At 38.8% G+C, this 19,532-nt stretch overlaps 1 protein-coding gene across 1 annotated transcript in view; it reads left to right on the top strand.

Moving 5' to 3' along the window:
- Positions 1-16,545, top strand: part of barc (RRM1_TatSF1_like and RRM2_TatSF1_like domain-containing protein barc) — a 396,586-nt gene extending 380,041 nt beyond the window's left edge. The window contains exon 9 of the mRNA XM_067135679.2: positions 16,486-16,545. Within this exon, the coding sequence (XP_066991780.2) occupies positions 16,486-16,516 (31 nt within the window). The 3' untranslated portion in view covers positions 16,517-16,545. The remainder of the gene's footprint in view (positions 1-16,485) is intronic.
- The last annotated feature ends 2,987 nt before the right edge of the window (positions 16,546-19,532 follow it).

Below are 19,532 nucleotides of genomic sequence, written 5' to 3'. Positions count from 1 at the left end.
AGGGAAAAACAAGCAAGGTGCACGCAATGTGGTAATTGCAGTCAGGAAACAGTGCAAGAAAATGTAATGTTGGCTGCCTTGTCCTTTACTTTGGCACATTTCACTCAGCTAAAATAGACTGTGTTATAAAAAAAGAGAGTGTAGCTTCAAAACACAGACTTAACTGTTCATAGTTTTGTGTTTTTCTTATTTGTAGTGACCATACTTGCTCAAAATTTGGTAATAACAAGTAATATAAACAAATTAAAACTGTTTAGAGAGATACTCATGCAGTGTTTGACTGACCTAAATCAGTGTTGAAATGAATTTGAATGTTTTGTGACTTGGTAAAACTAGTGGAGCAAAGTGAAATAAGGAGATTCATGGTGGTAGAACCCAAATGTTCTAAAGGTGTTCAAGTGAAAGAAAAAGGCTTTCAGATCTTAACAGGAGAGGGCAGCAGAAAGTCATGGGAACTGACTTACCTGGAAGAGAATAGCTGTCAGGCAGGTGAAAGATGGCATGAAGAACTTAACATACAGGCAAGAGAAAGAAAAGTAAGATTGCAAAAAGCGGGGGGGGGGGGGGGATGAAACAAGATCTTGGAATGATGGTTTGCATCACAGACAAAAATGACCACACATCCATCCGAGAGTTTGATATTATTGTAATGGAAGAAATATGCTGAGAGTTTAATGAATGAGCGAGGGAGGGAGATTCCTGGTAGAGGAGCATTATAATGCAATCGAGGGAGCTCGAACAGTCTCAGTCAGTCAGTTCACTGATCTTCCTGAGACAGAATAAATGATCCGAGATGAAGCTACCTTTGAATGACACTGAACTGTATGGAGACTGCAAAGAAGATACAAGACAAGAATACAATTAGACTGGGCCAAAATCCAAGAGGGGCTGATGACCTTAGATGTTAGGCCCCTTTAAACAACACGCATCATCATCAGCAAGCAAATCCAAGAAATGTCAAGAAGACTGACCAAAGATGTGAAAAATTGTTGAAGGGCAGAATGTATAAGCAAGAAAGTAGGCCATGGAGGATATATGAGGACAAGTTTTTTTTTGCTTGTTACTTTACGTCGCACCGACACAGATAGGTGTTATGGCGACGATGGGATAGGAAAGGCCTAGGGGTTGGAAGGAAGCGGCCTTGGTCTTAATTAAAGTACAGCCTGTTGTGAAAATGGGAAACCACGGAAATTCATCTTCAGGGCTGCCGACAGTGGGATTCGAACCCACTATCTCCCGGATGCAAGCTTACAACCGTGTGCCTCTGACCACATGGTCAACTTACCCATTATGAGGACAAATGCCAGGAAGTGAGAAGAAATGGTGATGCTTAGATAAGTAGTCCAATTGACACTGGCTGACCAGAAAACACATAAAGACTGCTAGAATTGAAAACCAAATCCAGGAAAGACCCCATGTAGGGATTAGAAATAAATATGTGAACTGGATTAAAGCCACTTGTATATATTTAGCAAAGCCAAGCTTTCTGCCAAATTGCATTGGCCTTTTTTTTTTTTTTTTTCTTCTTTACGTCGCACCAACACCCAACACAGATAGGTGTTATGGTGACGATGGGATAGGAAAGGCCTAGGAGTTGGAAGGAAGCAGCCTTGGTCTTAATTAAGGTACAGCCTGTTGTGAAAATGGGAATGAAGGGCATATGAAGGTTTGCCTCTTTGACAGTGAGCAAAGAAATTCTTCGAAGGAATGTAGAAGTCACGACCATACTACGCATGGCTCCCACTAACTGGACTCATGAATCGTCGCGCTGTACTGTGGTGGTTGAGAGGGAAGTTATTGATTCACCGCCCTCTCTCGATAGTTTCTTGACTGTGTCGCGCTCTGCCATGGTGGTGTTATGCATGTATTTCTGGAGTACAGGTCTCCATGAATTTGATAACTTGAAGTCGTCTTCCCTGTTGATGTTATTCGGGTGCAGCTCTATCTCTATGGCTTCCCTTACAAGTCGAGCATAGAAGTCTTTTACAGGCGCGATGACCTTCGCCTGGTCAGTTGTACTTATCCAAACCCCTCCGTGTTTGTTGAATTTGATTTTGCAGCAAATGTCTGCTGGCTTCTGCCAGAAACTTCTTTGCTCCAGTTGTTTTGCAGATGATGTTTAATCTTGATCCATGAAGGTATCATGTCACTGTCATCTTCATAAGTCCTCACACCACCACCCCTGCCAAAAAGCAGCTCTCCTTTGAACGTTATTTACTAGGGTGAATAACATTACAGATGCTGATAATCACTCAAGTGTATTAAGAGAACTGACAGCATCCAAGAAAAATGGCTATACATCAGGAGATATAGCCTGAGCTGTGAAGATCAGGGAGCCTAACAGGGATAGTACAAACCAGAACTACAGGAAAAAGAAAAAAAGTATTCCTTTCTTACATGGCAGGTATAACCGACAGAATTCTTAGGAAGTACAATATAATTCCAGTTTTCACCACAGACTGAAAGCTCAAATCCCTGTTTCGACCAGTCAAGGAAAAACCACCTCTTGAAACACCGGGCGTCTACGAAGTTCTATGTGGTTGTGGTCGTTCATATACTGTACTGGCATGACAAAAAGGCTTGTTAGCACCAGGGTGAAAGAACACATCAGGTCAGTCAAGAATGTCACTCCTTCATCCTCCATGGAGAATGCTATAAGGCAGTTTGCCAAAGCAGAACATTTCTACAGTACAGACCATTTCAGTTTAGTCCTGCTTTAGACATTATTCGGAAGTGGAATTTAAAATTTTCAAGAGAAGAAAAAGGACTTTCTGTTACAGAATTCTTAGAAAGGGTTGAAGATATTGCAGCATGTACATCTATGTCCCTAGATTTGTTTGTTCCCGTTATTCCTGGTATGTTAGAAGGATGTGCTAGTAAATGATTCTGGTTGAACAGATATAAAATTCAATGCTGGTCTGACTTCACGAGAGAACTCAAGGTTAGGTTTGGCCTACCTGATATGGATTTTATCCCCAAACAGAAAATACTTAGGAGAACGCAAGGTCCAGAAGAACCTATCAATGAGTATGCTACTGGTATTCCTATATTGTTTAATCGCCTAGATGTAAGCGTCCACGAGGTGGAAGTTTTCGATACCTTTTATCGCAACCTGGCCCCTAGGTATAAGCTCTTCATAAAAAGATCTGAAGTAAATTGTGTAGATGACATAGTCAACCTAGGTTGTGAATTCGAGTCGACTCTTCAATTAAACAATCTATACCAACCTCCTCCTCCTACGGATTGCTCTTCCTGATACCATTTGCCACTCCATTTCAAAATCTGTCTTTTTTCCGAAGTCGCTCACCTGTGCGTCATACGCCAATAGATCTGTTGACCACTTTGAACCATGCTCTGCTACCAAATAAACACCACCACCACCCAGCCCTAACGCATACAAAATACTTACCTTGTGGACAGGTCAGAACAGGCTAGAGACTACCAGGAACTGAATTCGTGCCTCTTAAACTTACGAAAGGAGGTAGAAAAGGCATATACCCACAATAAAAGATAGAGATCACAAGAATAAGAATAATACAGAGCAAAAGGTCCTCTCGTTTACAGACGTAAAGAATTGTATATGCTGTCATTATTTTTCTTTTTAACCGTAGAATTCTTCTTTGTAAACATCAACGAGGATGCAACAGAGACGTTACAAGAATGTGATAACAATTGTGATCAAAATAGATCTTTCTTCGAAAAATAAATTAACTCTTGACGCAAAACATTCCTTTCTCCAGAGTGAGAAGTTGGAGACACATGAAAGAAACAAAACATTACTTTAAAAAGCCGCACAATCAAAGCATTCGGTAATGCTAGACTTGAACTCCAATCATACATTCAAAGACGCGAGCACAACAATTATCTCCAAAGAGACAGCATTCCCAGATACCAAAACACCGATATGTAGGCCCGGCAAAGAAAACAAAACAAAACAAAACAAGGAGACTGAGAAGTTGCCATAGTTACCAGATCAATAAGCATATCTAATAATTAAACAGATAAAACAAAAAGAAAAAAATCTATTAAAATAAATAAGTAATTGGGCGTGTAATGCGAGAGCAAACATAATAAAAGGAATAATGATGGTGTAAAAAATAACACCTGTGAGAAGCGGAAAAATAACATAAATCTAACCAGCCAATCCACACAAACGCACACACAGCGTAGAGACGAGAATGTGCAAGACCAAATACGTGGTGGTTGTCAAGACACGTTACAAGACAATCTGTACAGCACAACAAGCAAAATCACAGACTCGTGAGCTTGATTCAAATACCCAGATCGTAACCCTGGATCGCCGCTGGCACCAGGCTTCACCCTCTCCCTTCTTCCTATAATAATATCATGTCATTCATTTCATCTCAACTCCTCTAATGTGGTTGACATCAGGAAGGGCATCCAGTTGTAAAAACTCACCCTGAATATTCGTCTCACTTAATACCGTCCCTGTAGAGAAACAGGATAAGGGTAGGACATACAGTACATTCAATAAATTTTATTGTTACATACACAATAATTCAATCTATATTTCTGTCAGAAAGACATATTCAGGGCCATAAACCTTACAGCCAAACCTCCGACACAGCTCGTCTGTTTTCTTTAATTTGTTTAAATTATGTTAGAAACAAATCAATTGTTTGATACTGTAGAGAATTTTGGGTATATTTTTTCTCGTTGGTGAAATCAACCTACAATGACAATAGCCCATAAGCATCATTCCTAACTACCGTATACAAATGGAACTTCGAGCAGTGTTATGGCAAATGTGTTTATGAAGGCTTTAGTAAGTATAAAATATTTTTAAAAGTTGGCAAAAAATTTGGGTATAGTCCATCTGGCAACTATCGTGAGGCCTGTCGCAGTAATTGATTTTGATATGTTACTTACCTTGAAAGAAATCAATGGTTGGCTTGTAGATGTGCTTTTTGGCGGCATCAACTTCTTCAGACTAGCTTTCTTGGGTCAAACTTTATTTTAGGATCAGTGATATATCCAAGAAGATAATCTTGCCTAAATGAGATGATGTCTGCTTGTCAATATTTGGGAGCCCGAGCTCCTTTTCACAATCCCTTCTCCTTAAAGGCACTGGCAGTGCAATCATCCATCTTTCATAAGATCTCAGAATCTGAGAACAAAACTAGAGTTTCAAACTCCTTGTGGCAATGAGGACAGAGGTTGTTGTCCTGTCTGAAACAGCTGATTAAACAATTGAAAATTTATTATTTTATTTATCGTATGGCTACACATTACAATTAGGCATGTAAAGTTAACAATACTTTCTTTATATTACAAATACTACACTAAAATACCTAAACTGGTGACATATTTTATGACATCATCAGTGCCGTCAGGAAGTCGGTGAAGTCCCTATTATAGGACCTGGTCTTGCAGTCCTGTATAACATGGTGGATGGTCTAAATGTCAGGTCCACAGTCACATTTTGGAGATTGTAATTTATCCCACTTACGGAGAGCATCTGTGCACCTGCCATGGTTGGCGAGACAACTTTCTGTCTGCCTTGAAGGCCATCAACTCAAGCACAACACCCACCCCAAGTACCTTGGGATTACTTTAGATAGAACACTCTCCTACAAGAGGCATCTGGAAAATACTGCAGCCAAACTAAGAACCAGAAACAATATCCTCCATAAGTTATGTGGCACTACATGGGGGTCCTCTGCCAACACACTGCGCATCTCTGCACTTGGATTGATCTATTCAGTGGCAGAATATTGTTCTCCAGTGTGGCTAAACAGAAACACACAAGAAACATTGACACTCAGCTAAACAACACAATGTGAATTATCAGTGGAACTATAAGAACATCACCCACTTTCTGGTTATCAATCCAGATCTTTTGTGGAAAAACGCTCTTTTTTTGGCTGTACAAGAAAATTTTAGACAATCCTCAACTTCAAATACATGACGACATGGAGGATTTACAAAGACACCAATTAGTTTTTAGGCATCCACCAATGATCACTGGTAGTGAATTATCTATAACAAACTTCAAACTTGTTAGTTCCTGGAAGCAAAGCTGGCAAGAAAATTGCTCTCCAAGCTGTCAAACTCTACCCTGCATCACAAGGAAACCTCCTGCATTTGAACATCCTTGCAGAATTTGGTCTGCCTTGAATACGTAGACTTTATACAATTAAATTATTTTAGAATTTGATCTTAAATAGAATTGAAAATTATTATCGGGGAACTGATTTATATGTACTAATAATTATTGAAATATGTACATATATATTTAGTTATTCTTATTGAAATATGGAATTATATATGGACTTAAAATTACACATATAACATTAATTTCTATTTAATATCAAAGTTCAAAGAAGCTAAACAAAGTAGATCTACATGCAACATAATGTTGCACTTCTCATTTTAATATATTTGAAGAACACACAATCTTTTATTCTCTGTTACCAAAACAATGGATTACAAAATGTTCTTTTAAGTGCTGGAAAGTGAATCTTCTCCTATTATCTCTAAGGACAGATTTATATTGACTGAAACTGCGTTCAACATCAGAAGAGGTAATGGGGGCATAATTCAACTTCACAATTTCTGCTGGGGTTAAATCCAATGTTAATTTTACACCTAAATCTCCACACAGCATTGCAGCAACCTTTGTCATTTCTTCATATCCAGGGTTCTTTGAAAGTACAGTGGCCATCTTCATGTTTGCTACATCTGTAACTTTACCTGTACCGCGATTTAGTTGTTCCACAGTTTTATTCACAATTTCACAACTTTCAGAAAGTGAGAGATGCGAGTTTTGGAGCTTTTTCAGTGTTTTTGTGATGCATGAAAAATTATGCTGAATGTAACATAAGTTATTTCTCACACTTGTATCGCAGACAATTGTTTTCACGGCTTCAATTGAGACCGTGGCATGCAGAACATTAATACATTCTATATATTCAACATTATCAACCGCTTGCAACCACATACCCCACCTAGTTAGAATCGGCTTAGCCGGCAATGGAATCTCTGGGTACATTTTTTTCAAAAGATGAACTCTTCTGTGGGCTTTGAGAAAAACTTTTTTCACTGAGTAAATCAATAAATCTACTTCGGGGTAACTGCCTCTTACCACTTCTGCCACACGATGAAAGGCATGTGCTACACATGTTAAATGAGTCATCTTAGGATATACAACACACAATGCTTCTCCGGCTTTTATCGTATAAGGTGCGGCATCACTAATAAAAAGTAACACTTTATTATACTTAACGCCCTGTGGCCAGAGGTTACCCATAGCCTCATTGAACAGTTTTGCTATAGTTTTGTTATCACACTTTTCTAGAACATCACAGTGTAAGAGAATCCGTTTACAATAATCTTCGCTCAACAAACCAATGATTACGTTGCCAATTAGCCTGCCTTCTTTGTTTGTTGTCTCATCAATGGAAACCAAAATTGGACCGTCTTTAATTTCATTGTATATGGCTGAACAGTACGTTTTTCTGAACGTTGACTCATCCGGGATGGATCGTTTAGTATATTTCTCGAGGAATTCCCTGAAGCACAGATTATTCAGTTTGAAGAGAGGTATGTCAGCAGAGATGAGAGCACGTCAGAGATCGGTGTTGAACTCGGACATTACACTGGAATTTGCTGATTGTGTCAGAAACAACTGTCTCTGCTTGGAATCTCGTTGTTTGTTAGCCTGGTGTTTACTGGTTGAAACATGCTGTTGCACAAGGAACCTTTGAGTAGATGTTACTGTACAATGACACATATTACAAAATAATATCTTACTCTCAGTTGATACTTCTTTAAATTCTGATACGTAACTTTTCACTTTTAAACTGATTCATTGAGCTACTTTAGGCACATTGTAACAATGTTAATGTCTTCAATGAATATCAATATACAACTGCACACACTGAACGTACAAGGACACTATGATCTGTCTCACTGCTAATTCAAACTGTGAATGACTGGTAGTGAACTAGATGGAGTTATGAAGCAATCAGGATGACAAGGATCTACACTCAGATAATTGTTGGTACCCTTTACTTTACAATACAGCAAATTAGTTAACTGTCTCTCTCCCAAAGTGATCATAAACTTGGTTTCTTTCTGATCCCCTAAACCTCCTTTACCAACTAAAAACAAAACTAAATCCTGCTTAAGATGTTAAAGTAATATTAAAACATTAACCCACAACAGAAGACTGTTGTGGCAGAAATGTATACTGGTTACTTGGAGGTACCAGACTCGACTACATAAGAAATAGAGAGATCTGGGCAAGATTTGATGTGGCTCTATATCGGGAAAAATGTGTGAAACCCAAGTTTGATGGTATGAGATGGTATTAACATTAAATGTATATTTTGTAAATTGTATGTATGGTCATGCACTTTGTAAAGCTAACAATTCCATCACAAAGACTGCCATGGACAAGAGAACAGCTAAAGAATTGGTGGATAGACATAATAAGACAGGTCACAATGTCTTCACCAGGCGAGTTGGCCGTGCGCGTAGAGGCGCGCGGCTGTGAGCTTGCATCCGGGAGATAGTGGGTTCGAATCCCACTGTCGGTAGCCCTGAAGATGGTTTTCCATGGTTTCCCATTTTCACACCAGGCAAATGCTGGGGCTGTGCTTTAATTAAGGCCACGGCCGCTTCCTTCCAACTTCTAGGCCTTTCCTGACCCACCGTCGCCATAAGACCTATCTGTGTCGGTGCGACGTAAAGCCCCGAGCAAAAAAAAAAAAAAATTTACTTGGAGGTACCAGACTCGACTACATAAGAAATAGAGAGATCTGGGCAAGATTTGATGTGGCTCTATATCAGAAAAAAATGTTTGAAACCCAAGTTTGATGGTATGGTCATGCACTTCGCAAAGCTAACAATTCCATCACAAAGACTGCCATGGACAAGAGAACAGCTAAAGAAGTGGTGGACAGGTCATAATGTCTTCACCGGGCGAGTTAGCCATGCGGTTAGGGGCGCGCTGCTGTGAGCTTGCATCTGGGAGATAGTGGGTTTGAGCCCCACTGTCAGCAGCCCTAAGATGGTTTTCCATGGTTTTCAATTTTCACACCAGGAAAATGCTGGGGCTGTACCTTAATTAAAGTCATGGCCACTTCCTTCTCACTCCTAGGCCTTTCCTATTCCATAGTTGCCATAAGACCTATCCCTGACGTGCAGCAATTCAGCAGATTGTTCCAATTGGTGCACTATGTGAAGAACAGTGGATCACTAAGATAAAGAAGGATTAAATTAAGATTGATGTAGCTGTTTGCTTAACTGTAGGACTTAGCCTATGAAGGCCTAAATGATTTGTTAACATAAATCTACTCTTTGTTACATCTTAAATTATTTATTCTCATTCCACTAATGTAATTTGAATGTTGTTTTAATTTCATTTTAATCAATGCACCACTATTTCAAAATCCTCATTCAGCCTTGCTGTTTCTTATTTGTTTATTTAAATTTCTTTCTTCCACTGTAGATTGCTATATGATAAACAATACCATTTTCAATAAAAAAAGAAGTTGTAATATAATTTATGTATTAAAGTGATTGATAAGTCTACATCTACTCCTAGTTATTAATAATTAACTATAGAAATAATTCTGCAGAATTTGTACTGAACTTTCCAGTACAAGAACAGCCACTTGTAGTCTTAATAGCTTAGAAATTGAAAATAACTTGCAGAAATTTAAAACTGTCCTTGGAATAGTTCCACGGTTGCCAATCGTGGAGCCAAAGACAGAGACTTTCCTCCAATGTGTATTTCTTTTTGAAATAGGCTGCTGTCCATTCATATATCTTTTTCTTCTTATGCTTCTTATGATCAACTTTTTGTGGCCATTCAGAGTCTGTTTCAAATTGTATGGTTAGATCGATGATGAAACCCGACTTGTTTTCCTTGTTGATTTCAATAATGTCCACTTTTCTTGTATTCTCATTGTCAGCAATGCAGTAGACTTCCCCAAAATCTTCATAATTCCTTTCTGAAAGAGAAGCTGCTCTCTTGCTCTTAATTCGATGGTGGCAAGTGTTACGCAAAAGTTCACTGTGCGGGTAAGAGTCTAGAGTCTGTCTTGCTACAGTATCTGCAGCGGGTTCCGTCCAGGCTTTGACCTTCTAAAACATTTTATATTCTGACATATTTGCATTGCTGTGTTTGGATATTTCAAGAGGATTGTGAACCTATTTTTCTTCCCATATGGTGATGTGTTCCATTTTGATGCAAATATTCTTCTTCTGGAAGTGCCATATTCCCAATGGACGTTGGCAGTCAGTCTGATCCAGGCCCCCTTCTAACAGCTGTTCTAAATAAGCCAGCTGATGATGAATTGGACCACTGGCAGAGGTTTCCCAACTAGGAAATGCGTCATCACCCAGGGCCTCTTCTTCCATTTACTTTTCCTCGAAGTATGAGTTGTTGGAGGTGGTATTTCTTGTTATGCTTAATGTGGCCAAAGTATGGCTGTCTTCCTTCCTTCGATGGTCTTGGTTACTTCTAATTGTTTTCTCATGTGCTGCAAAACCACATCATTCGTTATGTGATACAGCCAAGATATTCTGAGCATACGACGTTAATACCAGAGCTCAGAGGCATTTAACCGTTTAATTATTATGGTCAGGAGTGTCCAAACCTCTGCACCATTATACAAAGTGGAGAAGACATAAAATTTACAGACTTGGGTACTAGGATGAAGGTTTAAGTTCAGATTACATAATACTTTCTTCATCTGATTGAATGCCGCCTGTGCTTTCTCAATTCAGATTTTTATTTCCTGATATTGGCCCCATCTCCCATTTAGTGAACAGCCTAAATAATCTATCCTCTGTACTCTTAGTAGTTGTTACCACTGACAAAGATCAAATTATATTTGTCACAGCTCTTACTTATGACTAGAGCCTGGAAGTTAGGCATTTTTTTTTTTTTTTACTGGTTTGATGTATAGAAGAGTAAAATGAAATGGCGTATGGCTTTTAGTGCCAGGAGTGTCCGAGGACAAGTTCGGCTCGCCAGATGCAGGTCTTTTGATTTGACTCCCTTAGGCGACCTGCGTGTCATGATGAGGATGAAATGATGATGAAGACGACACATGCACCCAGGCCCCGTGCCAGCGGAATTAACCAATTAAGGTTAAAATTCCCGGCCCTGTCGGGAATCGAACCCGGGTCCCCTGTGACCAAAGGCCAGCACGCTAACCATTTAGCCTTGGAGCTGGACTATGGAAGAGTTAAGTATAGATAGACTTTTTTCGGCATATTGGGAATGGTAGGGACAATTTTTATTTTGCCTCTTTTGCCTATTTTAGCTGTCATTTCATATTTTAAGGTTCAATGTCTGTTCTTGTCTATTTGCGTTTTTACAGACTCTTTCTGCTATTATGTGCACATTTCAAATAAATAGCACAAACATTTTCAATACAGTACTGAGTATGAAAATAGAAATAAAAATGAGATGCATAAATTAAGTGACATATTCACAACGTGTAAATCTCTATTGAGAATATCATTCCCTGTAAATACATTTCTTTATTTGTTTCTATACTACTATCAAACAGGGAATGCAGCTGGGCGAGCGGTCAGGTCAACTCACAAACACGCAGCTTGTGCGCGCGGATCATTTCTCATAAATACATTTCTTTGCCTGTTTCTGTACTACTATCAAACAGGGAATGCGGCTGGGTGAGGGGTCAGGTTGACTCACAAACACGCAGCTTGCGTGCGTGCACGCGCACACGTACAAGCACAGGGGATTAGGATCGATCAGACTCTCAGATCAGATCAGACTGGACTTCAGTTGATCAAACCTTGATTTATTTTAATTTTAATATATATCAATTCTACACAACATGACAAGAAAAGTGATACCAAACAATCTATAATTTAGACATTTTAATACTATTTTGACCGGGCGAGTTGGCCGTGCGCGTAGAGGCGCGCGGCTGTGAGCTTGCATCCGGGAGATAGTAGGTTCGAATCCCACTATCGGCAGCCCTGAAGATGGTTTTCCGTGGTTTCCCATTTTCACACCAGGCAAATGCTGGGGCTGTACCTTAATTAAGGCCACGGCCGCTTCCTTCCAACTCCTAGGCCTTTCCCATCCCATCGTCGCCGTAAGACCTATCTGTGTCGGTGCGACATAAAGCCCCTAGCAAAAAAAAAGAAAAAATATACTATTTTGCAATTTTTAGAAATATGAATATTATAAATTTTGAGTTTCTTTTTACCTGAAATTTACTTGAAATTTTAGATTGTTCATTTTCCTTGTAATGGCATATGGAACTGATATACTGTATATTCACTATTTTAAGATAAAAGTATAAGAGGTTGTAAATTACTCTTCCTCATCCCATCCCAACTTTCATGTAAATTAACAAAGGTCTTTAAATGGCAAAGCCCTCATTACTGAAAAAATGCAAGGCTATTGGGGTTTAACCAGTGAAAGAGAAGGGTTGGGAGAAGTATGTCAAGGCATGTTTCCATTTATAGGTCCAATTATTGTTGTCCCTTGCACCCACATTCCTGCACCAGTATTCTAGTTTCTTCTTACACCACTCCTTTTGTCTAGGCCACCATACCTGAGCTGATAAGAGCACTCATTTTATGACAATGCAGAGTTAGATTTTCCCAATTTATGAAGGAAAGAAGGTATGATAGAGAAGGATAATCAGTTCTCTGTAACAGGTGGAATAAGCATTTAGTCTGCTGCTCAACTTGTTAAAAGTATTTTGGGTGTTAGTTTACACCTTAAAATTTTTATCACACTGAAAATGAGTAGGCCTACATCATTAAGTAGCAAACTACATGGATACATGTATTTGGTTCAGACACTGTTTCTGCTGGTGATTGTATTCTCTGCTGTAAAATATGTGAAAAATCTATTAATCATGAAAAAAAGGTACTTTATAATTCAACATTTTGCAACAGCCAAACATACATCTGGGATTTCTAAAATGGCTGGGGAGATGAAGATCTCTCTAATATCAACAGCGGTTGCCACATTCAGCAGACAATCTCTGTTTTCTCTGGATCTCTGCAGAGTTTTCTTAGACTTAGGAATTGGACAAGATGATGTTCTGATTTTCATCACAGAAGCAGCACCTTATATGGAAAGAGTTGCAGAAGCCTTGAAATTCCCCTTCCCGCAAGTGCTCCATCTCGTATCTCTAACCCACGGGCTGCACAAAATCGCCGAAGAAGTAAGAAGTTTGTATCCACACACTGACAAGCTGATTTCGAACACAAAGAAGAAAATCTTCTTAAAATCGCCCTCCTGAATCTGGATTTTTAAGGAAATAGCAGCAGAGCTCTCTTTACCTCCACAACCAGATTTGATGACGTAAGGAACCTGGATCTGTGCTGTTATATATTACACCAACAATTTTAGTAAGATACGTGAGGTACCGGTAATCGATGCTATACCAGAAGATTATAATAATAATAATAATAATAATAATAATAATAATAATAATAATAATAATAATAATAATAATAATAATAATAATAATAATAATAATAATATTATTGGCTTAATGTCCCACTAACTACTTTTATGGTTTTTGGAGATGCTGATGTGCCAGAATTTAGTCCCACAGGAGTTCTTTTACATGCCAGTAAATCTACCAACACGAGGCTGACATATTTGAGCACCTTCAAATACCACCGGCTGGAGCCAGGATTGAATCGGCCAAGTTGGGGTCAGAAGGCCAGCACCTCAACCGACTGAGCCACTCAGCCTGGCACCAGAAGATAAAGATGCTTCAGTTCGTAAGGTGAAAAAGTTGCTGTACCAGCAAGAACTTACCAATGATCTGGCATTTATAACAGCACATTATGGTGTGCTACCCAAAGCAATTACGAAGTTGGAGGAAGGACATGATACACTGGAGTCATGTATGGCTATCGTTGAAGATACAATCAACCAGCTGCTATGAGCACCAGGAGACAAAGGTTTGGCTGTTAGCGACAAGTGTAAATGTGTGATGAGAGCTAATAAAGACCTAGCAAAGCAAAGCAAAGCAAAGCAATGCAATGCAAAGCAAAGTCACCTCCGTACAGGCCATGAAGGCCCTTGGAGGAGTGGAAGGTAAAGGCTTCCACCATTGTTAACCTCGGCACGTGATGGGATAGAGTGGTTAGCTCTATGCCCGGCCGCCTTTGCCCCCAAGAATTTACCTGGTACTCATTTTGGGTGTAGGCTGAGTGAACCTCAGGGCCATATGCACCTCCGGAAGTGGAAATCTTGTTTCTTAAATTTTACGACTTCCTGACGGGCATTCGAACCCACGTCCTTCTGGGCGAACCGAGCACGCCTTTACTGCCTCGGCCAGGCAGCCCCTAATAAAAACCTAGAAAATCTTAAAAACATTTATGAAGTTCTAAAAGGTGAAAGTTCTCTTATTACTGATATAAGTCTATTTGAAATAACTTGTTTTAAGTATGCTCCAATTGCTTCACTTGAAGTCATTTTCTATGATGAAAAGCATTCTCTGTGACAGGCGGCTGTCTATGATAGTTGAAAACTTGAAAAAACATCTTGTTATGGCATGTAATCAAGAACAGAAAGAGTAAGTACTCAAATGTGATAGGTGTATTAAGTAGCCTATATTAAATTAGTATGTTAATAATTTGACTGCCTATTTTGATAAATTTCTGCCTATTTCCTGAATTTTAAGTGCCTGTTTGCCTGCCTATTTTAACCAAAATAAATGCCTGAACTTCCAGGCTCTACTTATGACCATCATTTTTGTTTTCAGTGTGTTAAGATGCATTCCATATCTTTCACTGACACTTACTACTCAATCAACTATTCTTTGCAGTCCTTCTGCACTATCAGCAAGTAGTACTGTGTCATCAGCATATCTGAAGTTGTTAATAATTACCCCATTTATAGAAATGCCATCTTCTACACTTTCCAGAGTCTCTCTGAACAACTCCTCAGTGTAGATATTAAACAATAATGGAGACAATATACATCATTGTCAAAGTCCTTTACAAATGTGAAATTACCAGGTGAGTTGGTTGTGCAGTTAGGGGCCCGAAGCTGTGAGCTTGCATCCAGGATATAGTGGATTCGTACCCCACCATTGGCAGCCTTGAAGATGGTTTTCCATGATTTCCCATTTTTACACCAGGCAAATGCTCAGGCTGTATCTTAATTAAGGCCAAGACCACTTCCTTCCCACTCCTAGGCCTTTCCTATCCCATCGTCGCTGTAAGACCTATCTGTGTCAGTGCAACGTAAAGCAAATTTCACAAATATGGAATTCTTCTGATGTTTGGTTCTCTATTTATACTTAGCTCTTTGATACTAGTAAAGATTAGCAATAATTATTATATTTTTGTCACATATGCCAGATACTTGTAGAATTTCCAGAAGCTTCCCATGTTGGACCTTATTGAAAGCTTTTTCAAAGTCTACAAAACAAGCAAACACATTCTGATTTATATCTTGCATCTTTCTACCAATACACAAAGCCTAAATAAAGCATCTCTTGTGCCAAAACCACTTCTGAAACCAAACTGTGTATCTTCAATTCGTTCTTCTGATGTTCTATATATAACGTTCATGGACCACTCTTAGGAAGATCTTTAACATGTGGCTCACGAAGCAAATGGTTCGGCATTCCTCACATTTTTTGCGTTATTTTTGTTCGGTATTGGTATAAACACTGACATTAACCAATCATCTGGCATATTTCCAGAATCATATATATTTATTAAATAGGTCCATCAAAACATCCACATGGTCTTCATTGAGTAGTTTAAGAATTTCACCTTATATTTTGTCTGGACCAACGGCTTTGTCATAGTTTATTTGCTTTATTGCCTTCCTTATTTCTTCCTTTGTAATTTAAGGACCCATTGAACCATTGACCACTCCTAACATCTCTCTTTGTTCATCTGCAATCAGATCTGCTATGTATTCTTTCCATCTGCATAATTTATCTTCTACATTGAGTATAGCATTGCCTTCATGGTCTGTAATCACACTCAAGGTTCTTCCTTTCCACAGGCCTGCAGCATTTTTAATTGTTTTAAGAAAAAAAAAAAAAAAAAAAAAAGCTATTTGTTTGGGGCATCAACCTATAGAGATCTTTTGCCCCTATTGTTTTAAGAAAGTAGAACATATCATGTTTCCTCCTTAGTTTCTCTATTCCATTGCATTGTTCTGATAACCATTTTTCTTCTGCCTCTTTAATTGTTCTCCTAATTATGCAATTGTAACGTATTTCATCATCATTCTTATATTTTCTCCTTGCTTCCATGAGATCCAGAATTTCATCTGATATCCACCTGTTGAATTTTCTACCAGAGTTTGATGTTAACTTCACTCTGGCTATGGATAACAGTGACTCTTTTATAGGTTCCCATTCTAACACATTACTTGTTTCTTTTCTTATTCTGACAAATTTGTTATTCAAGATATCCCTTATTTCCTGCTGAAGTGCTGTGTCATTAAATTTTTGTATATCAGTTCTTTTTGATTTCTAGGTTTTGTCAGTTCCTTGAGCCTAAGCTTTAGCATGGATAACAAGAGATTGTGACCCGATGAAATATCTGTTCCAGGATAGGTCTTGGCAGCCAATTTAGAATTATGAAATTGTTTGTTAATTAGGATATAATCAATTTGATTCCTCCATTGTTGTAATGGGAAGCAAGTCGAAGTGCTTGAGATCCCAATTTGATTTATATTGTAAGGTTCCCATGTTATTTTTGAGAACCAAAATGGTTTTTAATATATATTTTTAACAACCTTCATAGTGATAAGCAATATTTTGTAGTATTTGTTGTCTTACCATCCAAAAGAGTGCTTTGTATTATAGTTTGTTTACTAATAATCCCTGTTGCCTTCATGCCCAGTATGTGGATGCCATTTTTTTCTTTTCTTGTCCCTTAACATACATAACAGTAACATATTTTACATACTTTATGCTTCAGTATTACAAATCTGGTTTAGTTGTGTTCCATAAATGCATCTGAAGATATGTATCGTATTGTGGAAGTATTATTCGTGCAACTTTTAGTGATACAAAGTGATACGGGTTGAGGAATAAGGAGGGAGTTCTCACGGTTCCGGTAATACTGCCAACTGAATGGAAATTAAATCTGAATTGAATCAATAATATGATCGATCGATATGAGTTTTCTAAACCTTTATTATCTTAAGCCAACAACTGTGTCACACACACATTATATAACATTTCTCGATGCGAATCTTGTTCCTAGCATAAATTCTATACTTTGGCTTTGCTGTGTAAACAACAACAATACTAGTACGTAAAGTGTATGCCAGCTGTCTCAGGGCGATGCATAAGCAATTCATAGTTTGTGTTTCAAAGGTTGCCAATACGAAGCTCGAAGATAACCGAGGTCTACCGATTCAGCACTAGAGAGCCCAGGTATCACTAAAAGTTGCACGAGTAATATACTTGACCGTTTGAGGCAAATAGGTGTTGTACAGTAAATCGAGATAAACTGTTTCTGGCATGTCAATAAATCTGCACAAAGTAGATACAAGATTTACATCCAATATCATGGCGATTAATTTTAAATAGAGATAAAATTGTTATGTTAGTAAGTGTTTATAATATACTTTATAACGATATACATCCAACAACATGGCTGATGTTGACTTAGAGATAAATTTTTTGAAAAATACCGTATGGTCTCAGTGACGATGAAGGGAAAATTCCAATGTAGCAATGAGTTGTACAGCTGAACTGCAGGATCGAAAGGAGGCTGAGAAAAGCTTCCAACTTCATCTTTATGATGAAGCAGAGCACTTGGGGTGAGAAATTACCCCTAAAGGTAGAAGAACCAATATAATGGTCAACAGCATGGAAATGTGGAAGGCAACGGGAAACGACCACACATTTCCCCAGGATATCAATATGGTTCAGAATCAAAATATACATCGTGATCATGAATTCCTTCCAGCGAGCTGGGTAGGATGTTTAAGAACAATGTGACTCCATGTATTATGGTCCTGGTATGCTTCCTTTCTCTCTAGGGCATCCCATGTTTCTCCTCTCTTCTCTAGGCCTTCTCTTATCTGGTCTACCACCTTTTTCTAGGGCATTCAATTGGTCTGTCCTGGAACAATCTTTTCAAAATACTTCCTTGGTGTTAGAATCATCTGCATCTGCTTAATGTGTCCTAGCCACTTCAGCCTTGCAACACTCAGCCTTTCTTCCATGGTATCTTCGTATCTGATCATTTCTGATTCTGTCCTTCTTTGTTTTCCTTGTTTTCTGTACAGCTGATCCATGGAACTTCATTTCACAAGCTTGCAGTTGACTTACTTCTCTTTTATGTATGAAACAACTCTTCAGACTATATATTATAATGGACAGGATATAAGTCTTAAACATGGTCTGTTTAGTCCTCTGAGGAACTCCCTTGTCGCATGCTATGTTCTGTACTTGATGAAAGAAGTTGGATCCATTTTACACCCTGTTCAACACTTTGTTCTTGGCACTTCCGTCATTTGATATTGTACTCCCCAGACGCTTCTTGCACACAAACTTTCTGAACGGTTTAACATGCATGGGAGACTTCTAGCTCTAATTAATAGCTTTCTGAATGAAAGACTATAGCGCGTGGTCCTTGATGGATGCAGTTCTTCTCCAACCATCGTCCTCTCTGGTGTCCCGCAGGGCAGTGTCCTAGGTCCACTTCTTTTTGCCCTGTTTATTGATGACCTTATCGATACTGTTTCCCACCATTCATGTGAAATCCTTCTCTTTGCAGATGATTGTAAAATCTTCAAGCAGATCGATTCTCCTACAGATAAAATCCAATTGCAAAATGCACTTGATTCAATGTCAGGTTGGTGTACTACATGGCGTCTTAAACCTCATCCCTCCAAGTGTTCCACCATTTCATTCACACTTCGTAAATCCCCTCTTCTACAAGAATATCACCTACTGAACGAACTGATTGCTCTTGTTGACAGTCAAAAAGACTTAGGAGTGCAATTTGACAGTAAATTGTTGTTTGTCTCATACATAAACAGGGTTACCTCACGTGCTATGTCACTCCTTGGTTTACTTTACAGGTTTTCTGACATCACAGATGTAAACGCACTCAGAGCATTCTACGTTTCCTGTATCTTACCTATTGTTGAATACGCCTCTCCAGTTTGGTCCATTTCTGCTTCTTCAAACCTCAGCCACCTTGACCGTGTACAATCTCTTTTCTGTGCTATCATCAGAGCCAGGGTCCCTGCATGTCGCAACCTAAGCACTAATAATAATAATAATAATAATAATAATAATAATCGTACGGCCTCAGCTACCGTGTGCAGACATTTCAATTTGATGCCATCTGGCTGTCTGCTTGTCAATTTTAACGTTCTGTTTTACTCTAGGCCCCCACTAGATGGCAGACCGAGTAAACCGAAACTCTCTTGGGCGTCTATGGCTGAGATTTAATGAATTTTTTCGGATAAACACCAAATGTGTCACCAGAGATCTTTTACATGCCGACGTCATATGACATGGAGTGTTGAATGGACCTTTTTCCGCCCTTCAAAAATC

Source organism: Anabrus simplex, chromosome 1, assembly GCF_040414725.1.
Source record: "Anabrus simplex isolate iqAnaSimp1 chromosome 1, ASM4041472v1, whole genome shotgun sequence".
Taxonomy (NCBI): domain Eukaryota; kingdom Metazoa; phylum Arthropoda; class Insecta; order Orthoptera; family Tettigoniidae; genus Anabrus; species Anabrus simplex.
The sequence above is the reverse complement of the archived record's forward strand: the minus strand, read 5'-3'. Positions and strand labels throughout refer to the sequence as shown.